At 38.6% G+C, this 15,975-nt stretch overlaps 1 protein-coding gene across 4 annotated transcripts; it reads left to right on the forward strand.

Annotated features, from left to right (window-relative positions):
* Positions 1 to 887: 887 nt before the first annotated feature.
* Positions 888 to 13,736, forward strand: LOC106871125 (uncharacterized). 4 transcript variants are annotated; one of them, XR_016242523.1, is made up of 9 exons: positions 888 to 1,044; positions 3,714 to 3,763; positions 4,621 to 4,741; positions 5,699 to 5,988; positions 8,674 to 8,874; positions 10,809 to 10,934; positions 11,339 to 11,620; positions 11,999 to 12,066; positions 13,381 to 13,736. XR_016242523.1 is itself a non-coding variant. In XM_089354816.1 (8 exons), exons 1-8 carry the CDS (start codon positions 1,022 to 1,024, stop codon positions 13,500 to 13,502), a joined length of 1,215 nt encoding a protein of 404 aa, XP_089210942.1. In that variant the 5' UTR covers positions 888 to 1,021; the 3' UTR covers positions 13,503 to 13,736. The 4 variants fall into 4 exon arrangements, 2 of the variants coding, with proteins under 2 accessions (XP_089210942.1, XP_089210941.1); XR_016242522.1 differs by having other exon boundaries at positions 908 to 972; positions 13,381 to 13,501; XM_089354816.1 differs by lacking the exon at positions 11,999 to 12,066.
* Positions 13,737 to 15,975: the final 2,239 nt, after the last annotated feature.

The following is a 15,975-nucleotide window of genomic DNA, read 5'->3' on the forward strand; positions in this document are numbered from 1 at the left end:
GTGCCACGCAGTGGGACTGAACCCGGAACCATGTGGTTCGTAAGCAAGCTACTTGCCACACAGCCATTCCTACGCCTATGTATATGAATAAAAATCTGAAATTAAGGAATGGAGTAGATAAAATCCAGGCTACATATGTTTCATTGCTAGCAGAACATCGGAAGTAGTAATTACCCAAACGATGGGTAATCTGCTAGCTACTCGTCGAGCCAAATATACCTTAATCAAATGAAGTTGGTGTTGGCTGGGGGAAGGTCTGTGGATAGATTGCTAGCCATTAAACCTTTTTTATTTTCTCTCCTTGTTTATTTCTGTGTTCCTTTCTGTCGAAGGGCGTAGGCTCGAAACGTAAAAGACTTTCTCACTTCCCGAGCGTTAAACTAATACATCTGTTTGTTGGTTACACACCCGTACTCGTCTTTCTTTTTTTTTTTTTTGTAAATTCTCACTATATTATATATATATATATATATATATATATATATATATATATATACAGTGGCGGAAAGAAAGCATTAATTATTTCACCCTGGCTGTGTTCGTACAGTTGAAAAGAATACTTTTAACAAAAAAAAAAAAAATTAAATTAAAAAAATTAATGATAGCATTGTAGTTGCGGGTGGGTCCCCTGACAACCAACATTTTTCGATCCACTCCGCCACTGTATACGTGTACACACACACACATACATTCGTCTGCTCTCAGTAAAACTATAGACAGTATGTACAAAGTTAGGCATAAGTAAGAGTTAGTATCGTGTATTCGAAGTGCGCATACCAATAACTCCATTGATATTAGAATAAATGTGGGGGAAGAAGGAGCATATATAAAATGGTAACGGAAGTAATTAAAATATAAAATTCTGTGAATGAATTCGAAAATAATTTAGTGAAACATATTAGCTCTGTTTATCAAAGAGGAAATGGAGGGAAAACTTAATGTTTTGATTTTGAGGGAAACATCCGGACGATTGTAAAGATATATTTTTATGAATTTTACCCACCTTTATGTATTTTAAAATATGTTAGAGAAGCGATCGAGTCGGTAAGCAACATTAAGGATTAATTTTAGTCGAAATTAAAGAAGCGTGATGTTGTTCTCACACAAATTTTGGGATCTTATAAAAATGACTATATTTTGTTTGTCCGCTATGTATATAGTTTAGCATGTGTGTGCGTAGTTTGTTTTAATTTGTTTGGTTATAATTATCTTTTAAAGTAACATATTCCCTTTTTATTTTATAATTAAGAAGAATATTGTTAATTATCTCTTATCAACAATTCCTCAAATGTAGCATTGGAAATTTAATATTATATATATAGTTTTCAAACAGGCCAAAACGAATATATAAACCTAACATATATATATATATACTGTTTTCATTTTTTGTGTTTTAATATAGTTTGCCTTTTTTGTTGTTGCCTTATTTTATAACAAAAATGAAGTGAAGATGAGATGTTAATGATTTGATAAATAATTAACCAAAATATTCGAACTTAGAGATGGATGTTTATATGCAGTAGTATCTGCTTTGATAGTTTCCAATGTCCTCGGCACTTGCCAGGAGTCATTAAACAAATATCGTAGTATGACAGAAACGACTGTGCGCTGAATTAAATCATTTAATATCTGTTATAACAAGAGTTCAAATCCAGTTGAGATCGATTTTTGTTTTACGTTCCTGCCAAGGATTTGGTTAAAGCTGTTGCCGTGTGACAGGGTAACAAATGAATATATAACAGATACCTTTTCCTCTCCAAATAATTAGCCTTGTACTTATTTTTCGTACGATACTTCGATATTATTATACGACGTCATTCACTTTCAAAACCTTCCCTTATGACATAGATAAAGAGGCAAGGCTTGAAATACAGGCTGAATAAAATCGTCTCCTCATATCGACACTCTAGACTTGGGGTTCTCAACCATTTTTTATCTATAGACCCCTTTGATTACTATTTTATTCTAGTAGACCCCCCAAAATTTACTCGATGTCTAAAAACTAGTGTAGGTTTAACTATGTAAAACATTAGAGAAAGAACCCGAGTTGTTTTTTTGCAATACATACACCTAAAGCAACATTTTTTCAGGGGCCCTTAAAATACTATTGTGGAGCCCTAATTATTTTTCTTGCCTGGATCCTCAAGGGCCATATGGATCCCAGTTGAGAACCACTGCTCTAGACCAATACCGAAGGAATGCCATTTTTCTTACTCGCTGGGTCCGAATGAAGTGGAAGTACTTCATGCCCTGGACAGACCCCTCCAGACCTGCGAGGGAATCCTGAGGGCTAACGTTCTTGTTGGAAAGGGTTGGATGCAATTAGTGCTGGGCTGATGGGTTTAGACATGTAGTTCAAACTTTACTAAATGTCTATCACTTGTTAGCTCCATTCAAAAATGCCTTAATTGGTTAATTTATAAAGATCAGCAAGTGAAAGAAACAGTGCATACGTGGATCATCTTTCAAGTGAAAATATTTTTTCTAAGGGCATAAAGAAGATTGTACAAAAGGGCCTATGTCAAGATATTATTTATTCATACCTTCAAAATCCTTTAGGTTGTAATAGATCAATGCAGAAGTTCCCAGATTTGAATGCTAACAAACAAACAGTGGAGGAGCTGTGGTTAACATAAAAAGATACTGGATGAATATTGCAGTAAATTGCCTTTTAACGATGTATTTACATTAAATATGATACACATATGGCTATTTTAACTTAATATTGCTTTGTTTATATTGATTTTTATTCAGCTGGGTGGTTACTTGCAATACCAATAAATGTTTTGTTCCATTTCTTATGTATTGGGCATGATAAATCTTGTTTAAGCATATAGCTGGCTTGAGTACGTGCTATTGACAAGGCCCAGTGAGACCAAAAAGCATCTGGCATTCTCATTAGCTGTTGCTGGGCTGATTTTCAATTCCTTCTGATATATATATATTGCGTTTCTAAACACAGCAAATCCATAAAAAATGTTATCTTGGGATGACCCTGCAGTAAATTTGCCTTTCAATAATGTATTTACATTACATACATTTTACATAGATGGTTGATTAAATTCAATATTGCTTCTGTTTTGCATGCATTTGATATTTATTGAACCAGAAGAATACTTGCAGTACCAGTGAATGTTTTATTCTTTATTTCTTATATATCAGAGGAGATGAATCTTGTCTAAGCATATGGCTAGCTTGAGTATAAGCTATTGGCAAGGCTCTAAGAGACTGAAATACATCTGGCATTCTAACTAGCTGCTGCTGGGCTGATTTTTGTGTGTTTCTAAATACAGTACATTCATAAGAAATATTATCATTGGATGAATACAGCAGTAAATTGTCTTTCAGTTATAATTGCATTAAATATGATACATAGATGGCTATCTATATTTAATACTACTTCTATTACATATAAAGGATATATATATAGTGATAATAATAATAATAATAATCCATGAATGGATTTTAATGCATCGCTACACCTTTTCCACAAATCACATGTTTCTTAAGATCATAGTCCATATTCCTATTATATTGGCACAGCTCGGTGTAACCCCAAAAAGCTAGTATTGCCAGTTGGTATCATTAGGCTGTAGCTGGCATAATAAAATAGGAGCTCTTATATGCATATTCGAAACGTTTCCTATAAACGAACTTAAAGGATATATATATATATTTATATATATATGGTATTTTTTTTTTGTTTTTTAAAGGAAGAATATTAGTTATGCATCAGCATTTGGAAATGAAGATAGTGGTGATGGTAAGCTTGACATTATGCCTTTATATTTGACCCTACCACACATTTTTGTTTTTGTGTGTTTCTAGCATTAATATAGTGTTATGTTGTCTTTGTGCTCCTGTAGAATATTTTTGTTTTCTAACTGCCTTATTGGTTAAACATAAACGTCTACAAGGATTAAAGTACTAGACAAGATAATGAACTATGTGGTGATGATTTCAAAATTATTTTTTAAAGCCATTCTGTTGTGCCTCAGAGAATGCGATATATGTTTGTCTGCCTTCTGTGTTCTTGGAGGAAATGCATTACTAACACTTTCACTAAATAATTGAATGATTGATGATAGAATAAGCATTCAGACCATCATTATCATTATCCTTTAACATCTGTCTTCCATGCTGGCATGGTTGGGTTGAATGGTTCACCAAGTCCAAGGATTGTGTTGTGTTCAACTGCCTGCTTTGGCTTGATGTCTATTGCAGGATGTCCTTTCTAACACCAACCACTTAGCAGTGTCTGCTGACTGTGTTTCTTTTTTTCTTTTTGTGGCACTAACTGAAGCAAGGGCAGTGGCTTTACGCTGGGTATTCAAAAATCTGCAAGGTACAGAAACAGGTTCCTTGTTGTATAGAAGAGACATGACTACCCTGCATTATGATAATAACAGATTGCTCTTGTATTAATACATCTAAATTTTGCTTTTCAGGGTGGATGAAATAAGTACCAGTTGTGCACTGGGGTCAGTGTAATTGACTTGTTCCTTCCCCCAAAATTTCAGGCCTTGTATCTATAGGTGAAAGGATTATTATTATTATTTTTACTTTTGTAATAAAATGGGTTGAATTAATTTTATGTTTTAATACAATTTTATTTTTCAGAAGACTTTAGACAGAGCAAGGTTCCTCCTTCTAAAAGATCTAAACCTAGTGCTGAAGAGAAATCTAAAAAATCTAATTCACAATCCAGTTCTTGTGGAGAAGGAAAATCTAAACAAAAGAGGTTTGTATTGATTTCTCATTGATATTAATCATCATCATCATCGTTTAACGTCTGCTTTCCATGCTAGCATGGGTTGGACGATTTGACTGAGGACTGGTGAACCAGATGGCTACACCAGCCTCCAATCTGATTTGGCAGAGTTTCTACAGCTGGATGCCCTTCCTAACGCCAACCACTCCGAGAGTGTAGTGGGTGCTTTTACGTGCCACCGGCACGAGGGCCAGTCAGGAGGTACTGGCAACGGCCACGCTCAAAATGGTGTATTTTACGTGCCACCTGCACAGGAGCCAGTCCAGCGGCACTTGCAACGATCTCGCTTGAATGTCTTTACACGTGCCACCGGCACAAGTGCCAGGAAGGCGACGCTGGGCACAGGTGCCATCATGATTTCGCTTAAATATTAATAATATTGTAAAAAGTTGATAGATATATAGACATGGTAGAGTTGGACCAAATGCCTTGCTATATTTGTTCTGATTCTTTACATTCTAAGTTCAAACCCCACCAAGGTCACATTTGCTTTTCATCCTTCTGGGGTTGATAAAAACATAGTCTTTAACATGTGGTTTCAGGTTTGATCCCACTGCGTGGCACCTTGGGCAAGTATCTTCTACTATAGCCCCTGGTCTGCCAATGTCGTGTGAATGAATTTGGTAGATGGAAACTGAAAGAAGCTCATCATATATGTGTGTGTGTTTGTGTATGTATGTGTGTGTCTTTGTGTTTGTCCACCCCCACCCACTGCTTGACGACTGATGCTGGTTTGTTGGCATCTCTATAACTTCGTGATTCAACAAAAGAGATCAATAGAGTAAGTACCAGACTCTAAAAAAAAAATAAGTACTTGTTCATCTTAATCCTTCAGGGTGTTGCTCCAGCCTGGACACAGTCCAATGCGATAAATGGTAACTCTTCAATTATATGAAGTTTTTTTTTTTTTTATGTCATAAATCTTAGGAAGAAATTGGATGACAAACTGTTTGAACGAGAACTTAAGTTGGCAATGGAGATGTCTATGCAGGAAATTGGCACCGGCTTGAAAGAAGAACCTGAGAACAAGGATGCTAGCGATTTTCAAGACACCTCACTGAAGAATTCTGCAGCAGAGCGAGTTGAGTCTTTGAAATTATCTCGACATGACATTCATTCACCACCAAAATCTCCTTCCCACATGGCCCCTCCATTATTGCACAAAGAAATTGAGGAATGCATCCCCAAGAATTCTGTTAAACAATCTGCCATGCCTTGTAAGTATAATTCTATTTAACACTTTATATATATATATATACATATGTATATATATATATATAGTGATGTTGTAGGAGAGAAATGTGTTCGCATGGATGATGGTACGCTTGCATTAAATGAGGATGCAAAGAAAGAGGTCTGGAGATGCCACTACGATAGATTGCTTAATAAAGAGAATGAATGGGAGAAAGAGAGCCTGCCTTATGTCGACCCAATAGAGGGACCAGCTATCCGAGTTGATAGTACCAGGGTAGATAAAGCAATTAAGAGTATGAAGACCGGGAAAGCCCCCGGCCCATCAGGAATCACTGCAGAGATGCTCAAAATATCTGGCAGTGTTGGCTATAGCCTAGTCACCCGTATTACGAACCAGGTGATACACGAAGGAGTCATACCCTATGACTGGTGTAGCAGCATCATAGTCAACTGCTACAAAGGTAAAGGGGACGCTTTAGATACAAATAATTACAGAGGCATCAAGCTGTTAGATCAGGTTATGAAAGTTACAGAGAGGGTCATAGCCCAACTAATTAGGGAGCGAATCAATTTAGATGAGATGCAGTTTGGGTTCGTGCCAGGTAAAAGCACTACTGATGCCTTATTTCTAGTGAGACAGTTGCAAGAGAAATACCTAGCCAAGGATAAACCTCTGTACCTGGCTTTCGTTGACATGGAGAAAGCCTTTGACAGGGTCCCCCGATCCCTTATCTGGTGGTCAATGAGGAAACTTGGGATAGAAGAATGGCTAGTGAGAGCTGTGCGAGCCATGTACAGAGATGCGGCCAGTAAGGTGAGGGTTGGAAATGAGTACAGCAATGAATTCCGGGTAGAGGTAGGGGTCCACCAAGGTTCCGTCCTCAGCCCCCTATTATTTACCATAGTCCTCCAGGCAATCACAGAGGAGTTCAAGACAGGTTGCCCCTGGGAGCTCCTCTATGCTGATGACCTTGCCCTAATTGCGGAGTCACTATCAGAACTAGAGGAGAAGTTTCAGGTGTGGAAGCAAGGTCTAGAATTGAAGGGCCTTAGAGTCAACCTAGCTAAAACCAAAATCCTAATAAGTAGGAAGGTAGATAAAACACAAACCCCTTCAGGTAGATGGCCCTGCTCAGTATGTAGAAAAGGAGTAGGTAGTAACTCTATAAGATGTACCCGGTGCAAGCTATGGACACATAAGAGGTGCAGCAACATCAAAGGCAGGTTAACTAGCAAGTTAGTTTTTGTTTGTGGCAGATGTTCAGGTGCAATAAAGACTGCAAACAAACAGGAAACAACTTCTATCTCATTCCAGGGTGAAAAACTAGAGGTAGTCGATAGCTTCCGCTATCTGGGCGACCAAGTTAGTAGTGGGGGTGGGTGCGCTGAAAGTGTAGCTGCTAGAATAAGAATAGCCTGGGCAAAGTTTAGAGAGCTCTTACCCCTGCTGGCGACAAAGGGACTCTCACTCAGAGTAAAAGGCAGACTGTATGACGCATGCGTACGAACAACCATGCTACATGGCAGTGAAACATGGGCTGTAACTGCTGAGGACATACGTAAGCTCGCAAGGAATGAAGCCAGTATGCTCCGTTGGATGTGTAATGTCAATGTGAATACCCGTCAGAGTGTAAGTATCTTGAGAGAAAAGCTGAACATTAGAAGCATCAGTTGTGGCGTGCAAGAGAGACGATTGCGCTGGTATGGACATGTGGTGAGAATGGAGGAGGATAGCTGCGTGAAAAAGTGCCACACCCTAACAGTTGAGGGAACCCGTGGAAGAGGTAGGCCCAGGAAGACCTGGGCTGAGGTGGTGAGGCAAGACCTTCGTACATTGGGCCTCACCGAGGCGATGACTACGGACCGAGACCTTTGGAAATGGGCTGTGCGTGAGAAGACCCGGCAAGCCAAGTAAGATCGTTGCCAGTGCCCCTGGACTGGTTCTTGTGCGGGTGGCACATGAGATGCACCATTTTGAGCGTGGCCGTTGCCAGTACCGCCTGACTGGCTCCTGTAGGATTTTCGAGCGAGATCGTTGCCAGTGCCCCTGGACTGGCTTGTGCGGGTGGCACATAAAAGACACCATTTCGAGCGTGGCCGTTTTCGTGCGGGTGACACGTAAAAGCACCCACTACACTCTCTGAGTGGTTGGCGTTAGGAAGGGCATCCAGCTGTAGAAACTCTGCCAAATCAGACTGGAGCCTGGTGTTGCCATCCGGTTTCACCAGTCCTCAGTCAAATCGTCCAACCCATGCTAGCATGGAAAGCGGACGTTAAACGATGATGATGATGATATATATATATATATATATATATATATATATATATATATACATATATATATATACATACATACATATATATATATATACATATATATATATATATATATATATATATATATATATATATATATATATACATGTATATATATGCATGTATATATATGCATGTGTATATATTTAAATATATATATACATATATACATATATATATATATATATATATATATATGCATGTGTGTGTGTATGTATATATATATATATATATATATATATGTATATATATATGTAATTGACTTGCCCCCTCCCTTGAACTTGCTGGTCTTGTGCCAGAATTTAGAACCAATAATTCAGCACCTTAAATTTCGTGTTCCTTGTCTTTACTCATCATTTTCTTCTTTATCTTTTTTTTTTTTTTTGTTGCAGCTCTTCCTCGTGCCCCAGCTATGAGGGGTCCATCGGATGAAATAGAATATCTAGGTACAGTTACTGATGAGGAAGAATCAAGACACAGTGTTCAGCTTCGGAGAACATCAGGTCGAACAGCACGGAAAAAAATTCAGTTAGAACCAGACTCCAGTGAAGACGAAGCGAATTCTGATTTTGAAGAAGAGGAAGAAGAAGAGGGTAAATTTAATATTAATGTTTCTCAGTCTCCTTTTTTTAATATGTTTACAACACAATTTCTATATTACTCTTTCAACATGGTTTAATATAGATGGATCATCATCATCATCATTTAATGTCTGCTTTCCTTGCTAGCATGGGTTGGACGATTTGACTGAGGACTGGCGAACCAGATGGCTTAAAGAAATATATTATCTTTTGTTTTATTTTTCCCTTATTTCAGTCATGGGAGTGCTGCTGTGCTTGGGCACCATTTTGCAGTATCAACCCTAGTACTTAATTAAGACACGCGCACACACACACATGATGGGCTTCCACACAGTTTCCATTTAACAAATTCACTCACAAGGTAGGGGTCAGTCCCAGGGCTATAGTAGAAGACATTTGCCCAAGTTAAGAAGTTTACATCCCAGCCACAGTTTTAGATTCAGTCCTACTGTGCACCACCCAGGGTGTTATCTACTAAAGCCATTGCTTAACCTAAGCTTTATGAATGGATTTGATTGATGGAAACTAAAAGAATCCCATCATTATATATATATATATATATATATATATATATATATATATATATATATATATATAATATACATGTGAGAAGGGATGACCACTAAGTGGACATCCTTTACGCTAGAAATCGACCATCAACAGTCAAACCACAAAAGAAAAGAATGTTCTCCAGGGAAATTCAGCACACACCAGAACATGAACACGCAAGACAAATGAAAATATACAAAAATAAATAATTAGTCGTAGACCAGGTTTCGCACATTAATTAAGTTGCGATGTCACTGGTGCCAAACTGTATCAGTCTTTGCCTTTCCCTTGGATAACATTGTTGGCGGGGGAGGGAGGGGGGGGGGGGCTGCTATGCATGTGTGACTGCTGGTCTTCCATAAACAGCCTTGTTTGGACTTTGTACCTTGGAGGGTAACTTTCTAGATGCAAACACATGGTTATACATGACAAAGGGGGTCTTTACCATTTATATATATACATCGTTGCCAGTGCCCCTGGACTGGCTCTTGTGCGGGTGGCACAAAAAAATACACCATTTTGAGCGTGGCCGTTGCCAGTACCGCCTGACTGGCCTTCGTAGGATTTTCGAGCGAGATCGTTACCAATGCCCCTGGACTGCTTCTTGTGCGGGTGGCACATAAAATACACCATTTTGAGCGTGGCCGTTGCCAGTACCGCCTGACTGGCCTTCGTAGGATTTTCGAGCGAGATCGTTGCCAGTGCCCCTGGACTGGTTCTTGTGCGGGTGGCACATAAAATACACCATTTTGAGCGTGGCCGTTGCCAGTACCGCCTGACTGGCCTTCGTAGGATTTTCGAGCGAGATCGTTGCCAATGCCCCTGGACTGGTTCTTGTGCGGGTGGCACATAAAATACACCATTTTGAGCGTGGCCGTTGCCAGTACCGCCTGACTGGCCTTCGTGCAGGTGACACGTAAAAGCAACTACTACATTCTTTGAGTGGTTGGCGTTAGGAAGAGCATCCAGCTGTAGAAACTCTGCCAAATCAGATTGGAGGCTGGTGTTGCCATCCGGTTTCACCAGTCCTCAGTCAGATCGTCCAACCCATGCTAGCATGGAAAGCGGACGTTAAACGATGATGATGATGATGATGATGATATACACACAATAGGCTTCTGTCAGTTTCCATCTATCAGATTTGCTCACAAGGCTTTGTTCAGTCTGGTCTGTTGCTGAAGACGCTTCCTAAGGTGCTGCACAATGGGACTGAACCCAAGACCACATGATTGGGAAGCAAGCTTCTTAACAACACAGCCACATCTGTGCCTATCCACACAGCTATTCCTACATACACAAATACACATTTTTTTTCTTTCTTTTTTAAAACCTTAGTTTATTTACATGTCCAAATTCATTCCCTGTTTTTCCTTTTTCTTTTATTTGTGCCTCTCCAGAGAGCGATGAAGAATTTGAAGAAAACTGTGACTATGGCAAGAAATCTACGAAAAAAAATAAGAAAACAGCAAAAAATACAAAGACAAAAAAAGATATAAATAGTGTAAATAAGAAGTCAACAACAGGTATGAGTATCATTGTTTCTATGTATTAACACCTCTGCTATCATTATTATTATTGTTAAGGTGGCAAGTTGGCGGAAACATTAGCATGCTGGGCAAAATGCTTAGCAGTATTTCGTCTGTCTTTATGTTCTGAGTTCAAATTCCACCGAGGTCGACTTTGCCTTTCATCCTTTCGGGGTTGATAAATTAAGTACCTATTGCATACTGGAGTTGATCTAAAATTTCAGGCCTTGTGCCTAGAGTAGAAAAGATTATTATTATTATTATTATTATTGTTAAGACAGCAAGCTGGTAGAATCGTAAGCATGCTGGGTGAAATGCTTGAATAAACGGTGGTAATTATCACTGCTAATATTGATTGAGGTCAGTTAAACTATTTAAAATTTGTTTCATTTCTCTTTCAGCAAAACGAAAACAAGCTGTCAATAAATCTCCATCATCGTCTAAAAGAGGAAATCCAGACAATAGTAAAAGTACACCTTCGGAACCTTCCAGTTCAGTAGAGTCTCATAAGAGTACGAACACAGATACGACCAAAGTAGCAACTACATCTGGGAAATCTCAACCCTCAGTGCCTTCGCTTATTTCACTTAAAAAGCCTTTAGTGACACAATCTCAAATATGTAATTTGAGTCCATCCTTATCATCAAAGTTACCCATTAAACAGCCGATATGGAATCCTCCTAGTAAGTTTCCAGTTTTATTCTGTGTAATTTAATGAAGATCAGAGAAGCTGGCAGCATCTCATAATGGATTTAATACAGTGGTTCCCAACCAGGGTCCACATGACCATTGTGGGTCCATACAAGAGTTTGCTGTTAAAATCTATGTGCAATGAATTGGTTATACTTCTACAGCACAAATCATTTTAACTTTTTAATACAATTCTTGACATTTCGTTTTTGTGTTTCGTTTGCAAGATTCTTTATGTGAATTCGTGTGTTGAAGCATATTTTTTTGTGTCTGGGGAGAGTCATTGTCTTTTAGTGCCTTATCAATTTAACCCACTCACCAGTCTGATTTCCACTCATTTACTTACTCTTTTACTCTTTTACTTGTTTCAGTCATTTGACTGCGGCCATGCTGGAGCACTGCCTTTAGTTGAGCAAATCGACCCCAGGACTTATTCTTTGTAAGCCTAGTACTTATTCTATCGGTTCTTTTGCCAAACCGCTAAGTTACGGGACATAAACACATCAGCATCGGTTGTCAAGCAATGTTGGGGGGGACAAACACAGACACACAAACATACATATATACATATACATATATACGACAGGCTTCTTTCAGTTTCCGTCTACCAAATCCACTCATAAGGCTTTGGTTGGCCTGAGGCTATAGTAGAAGACACTTGTCCAAGGTGCCACACAGTGGGACTGAACCCAGAACTATGTGGTTCATAAGCAAGCTACTTACCACATTTTTTCTAAAATTTTCGTTGCGTCTTGCACCCTTTTCAATAGTTGACTATTGGAAAGGTTGAAAGATGCAATGAAAATTTTAATAAAAAATAATTAAGTTAATGAGTGGAAATCAGACCAGTGAGTGGGTTAAAGTAATAAGGCACTGAAAGAGAATGACTCTCCCTAGACACAATAAAATATAACAGGATTTGTTTAAACATTGAATGGCTATGAGGGTTCAACTGAGTAGAATAGGAACCATAGGGGTCCATAAGTAAAAAAAAGCGGTTGAGAACTGAACCACTAGTCTATAACAACAAACTCATAGTTGTGTGCTAAAGAAGTTCGCTTTCCACATAGTTGCCACATGAGCTTCTTAACCACACAACCAGGTCTGTCCCTGAAGTTGCTTGACTTTCTACAAGTAGTAACAAGATTTCTTTCAAATCTCACCTTCCCATTTTCAAAAAGAAAGGACATTTCAGGTCATAGAATCCTAGATACACTTTGTCTGGGAAAAGAAAGAGAGAGACAGGATAGTCACAGCTAGAACACTTGCTTTTAGCTCTGTTTGATCAGAGCCATCCTAGAGCTAAACAGCAATAACATCATTGTTATTATTATCATTTTATGTTTTTGTTTTCAATATTTTAAATATCTATAAAATGGTGAGCTGGCAGAATTGTTAGCATGCTGGGCAGAATGCTTAGCGGCATTTCGTTTGTCTTTACATTCTGAGTTCAAATTCCACTAAGGTTGACTTTGCCTTTCATCCTTTCAGGGCCGATAAAATAAGTACCGGTTATTGGAGCCTGGTGTTGCCATCTGGTTTCACCAGTCCTCAGTCAAATCGTCCAACCCATGCTAGCATGGAAAGTGGACGTTAAACGATGATGAGCGCTGAGGTCAATGTAATTGTCTTACCCCCTTCCCCAAAATTGCTAGTCTTGTGCCAAAATGTGAGACCAATATTTAAAATTATTTATTTGTATTTTATTCCTCTCTTGTATTTTCTAATGTTTTCATTTTATTGAATCTTTCAGGTAAAGCCACTAGTAGCGCTTCCTCTCTGAAAGTCACCTCTCCGTCTGCTGGAATCCGTATTGGTCTTTCTCGTAACCAAAAAGTAAAACCCCTACATCCAACAGTGAAAGCACAGCATTGATGGAATATGTACATACATACGCATGTGTGTGTGAATATATACATACATACATACATTCATACATACATACACACACACACACACACACACACATATATATATATGTGTATGTATGTTTGTGTGTACATTCGTACTTCCACTATATTGCAGTTCAGTGAGAAGTTTTCTTTGTTGATTATTCAACAGAGCTGTTTATATTTTGTAAATATACAGTAATATATTGTTATATAATGACGTGTTTTGTTCTTTTTTAATGTTATAATTCCTCATCGTGCCTCCTTTAAGTATTGCAGAATGGATATAACTCGCATGCACAAATAAATGTCAACCCCAATAAAACTAGCAGCCAAACCATTGCGCTTATGTGTGTGTGTGCGTGTCTGTGTGTGTATGTGAGAGAAAACGCATCTCCATCAAGGTACATAACTCTGCTTGTTCTAGTTTGCCTGGGTGACGTGAAAAGTGATACTGTTGAATGGTGGTAGGAAACATTTGCTTCAACGAAAGCCATCTCCTCCACTTCCCACTATCCACTCACGTAGAAATGGCTGTAAAACATCCAAAACTTATTATTGATTGGCAAAATTGCTGGAGCTTTGGACACAATGCCCTGTGATATATGCTGAGGCTCTATGTTCTGTGTTCAAATCCCATCAGAGCCAATTTTTACCTTTCATCCTTTCAAGGTCGATAAAATACTGTATTTTAACGTGTATAAGGAATCCCCTAATTTTTGGGGCTTGAAATTTAGACAAAAGATTTTGTAAGGGATTATAATACTGTGCATGTATAAGAAACTCCCATATTTTTTTAACTTAATTTTTGACAAAAAAGGGTTCCTTATACACATTAAAATACAGTAAATACCAGTCATATACTGGGGTTAATGGTATCGCCTAATGCACTCACCCAAAAATTGTTAATCTTGTAATGTAATGCTTCTATCAGCTCACTGACTTGATATGAAGTAACCAACCTTATTTTAGAAAATTACTATTTTTAAATCTCACAACGTGAGATATTCAGCAACAGTACTTTGCAGTAAAGATTGTTTGCCAACATAACATGGCAGTCCTGGTTTAGGACGAATGTTGCAGTAATTTAGCAACATGTTGGCAAACAAACTTTACTACAACCGTATTTTGTCTTTGTATTTGGTTTGCAAGATTCTTGATGTGGGATCATGTCATCATCATTATCATTTAACATCTGTTCTCCATGCTGGCATGGGTTGGATGGTTTGACATGGAGCTGGCCAGCTGAGAGCAGTCCAGACTACAATTGTTTGTTGTGGCATGGTTTCTGTGGCTGGATGCCCTTCCTAATGCCAGCCACTTCACAGAGTGTGCTGGGTGCTTTTTATATGTCACTGTCATGGGTGCATTAATGCAACACTGGCACGAGTGCTTTTTAAGTGGCACTGGCACCTGAAACGACAAGCCTGTATGTGTGGAAGACAGCTGTTTTACTTCTCTTTTTGTGTCTTATCAAGTACAGCAAATTCTTTCTTCTGGGAGAGAGAAAAGTTTTACTTTGTCCTTAGTGAATGAGAACATAGACACAGAAGAAAACGTCAGGAAATAGCAGAGAATTAATTGTTGCACATATGTGGGAGAAAAGGGAGACTTGTGATGGAAAGGTAGAAGTATGGCTGTGTGGTGAGAAATTTGTTTCCCGACCACATTTTGTTTTCAGTCCTACTGCACAGAACCATGATTTCCACAGCTGGATGCCCTTCCTAATGCCAATCATTTTACAGGTGCCTTTTGCGTGGTACTGGCACAGATGCTTTTTACTTGACACAAGCACAGGGAGCAGCATTAAAACTTCTGCTGTGGATAGATGTGTGTGTGTGTGTCTGTGTCTTGGAATTTGCTGAGGCAGAATTTCTAGAACTGGATGTGCTTCATTTTGTTAACCCTAACCTGCTTTCAAGTAAAGTAATATTTCCCCATAGTCAGACATATTTTCACAGAGGATTGAAAATGAAGGACACTGCTGTACAACAGTGATACTCGTTTACAACCATCATGCAACATCAAGACAAGGAGACACCAATTCTCTTTCTCGCACAAATGCACAAACATGGCTGTGTGATAAGAAGTTTGCTTTCCAACTATATGGTTTCAGGTTCAATCCCACTGCATGGTACCTCAGACAAGTGTCTCCTACTATAGCCTCAGGCTGGCCAAAACCTTGTAAGTGGATTTGGTAGATGGAAACTCAAAGAAGCCTGTCAATATATGTGTGTGTGTTTGTCCCCTACCACCACTTGACAACTGGTGCTGGTTTGTTTATGTCCCTGTAACTTAGCGGTTCAGCAAAAGAGTGCAATAGAATAAGTACCAGGCTTTAAAAAAAAAGTACTAGGGTTGATTTATCTGGCTAAAATTTCTTCAAGGTGGTGCTCCAGCATGGTCGCAGTCTAATGACTGATAAAAGAGAAAGAGTGAGACCAAAGAAGGTTGAATGA

Source organism: Octopus bimaculoides, chromosome 7, assembly GCF_046866305.1.
Source record: "Octopus bimaculoides isolate indiv1 chromosome 7, ASM4686630v1, whole genome shotgun sequence".
Taxonomy (NCBI): domain Eukaryota; kingdom Metazoa; phylum Mollusca; class Cephalopoda; order Octopoda; family Octopodidae; genus Octopus; species Octopus bimaculoides.

Excerpts from the sequence above, each read along its gene's own strand:
- LOC106871125 (XM_089354815.1), top strand. The coding sequence starts at position 923 with ATGGAGGGAAAACTTAATGTTTTGATTTTGAGGGAAACATCCGGACGA. Across the intron at positions 973-3,713 it reads AGGGAAACATCCGGACGATT|GAAGAATATTAGTTATGCAT; the intron begins GTAAAGATATAT and ends TGTTTTTTAAAG. Across the intron at positions 4,742-5,698 it reads GGAAAATCTAAACAAAAGAG|GAAGAAATTGGATGACAAAC; the intron begins GTTTGTATTGAT and ends CATAAATCTTAG.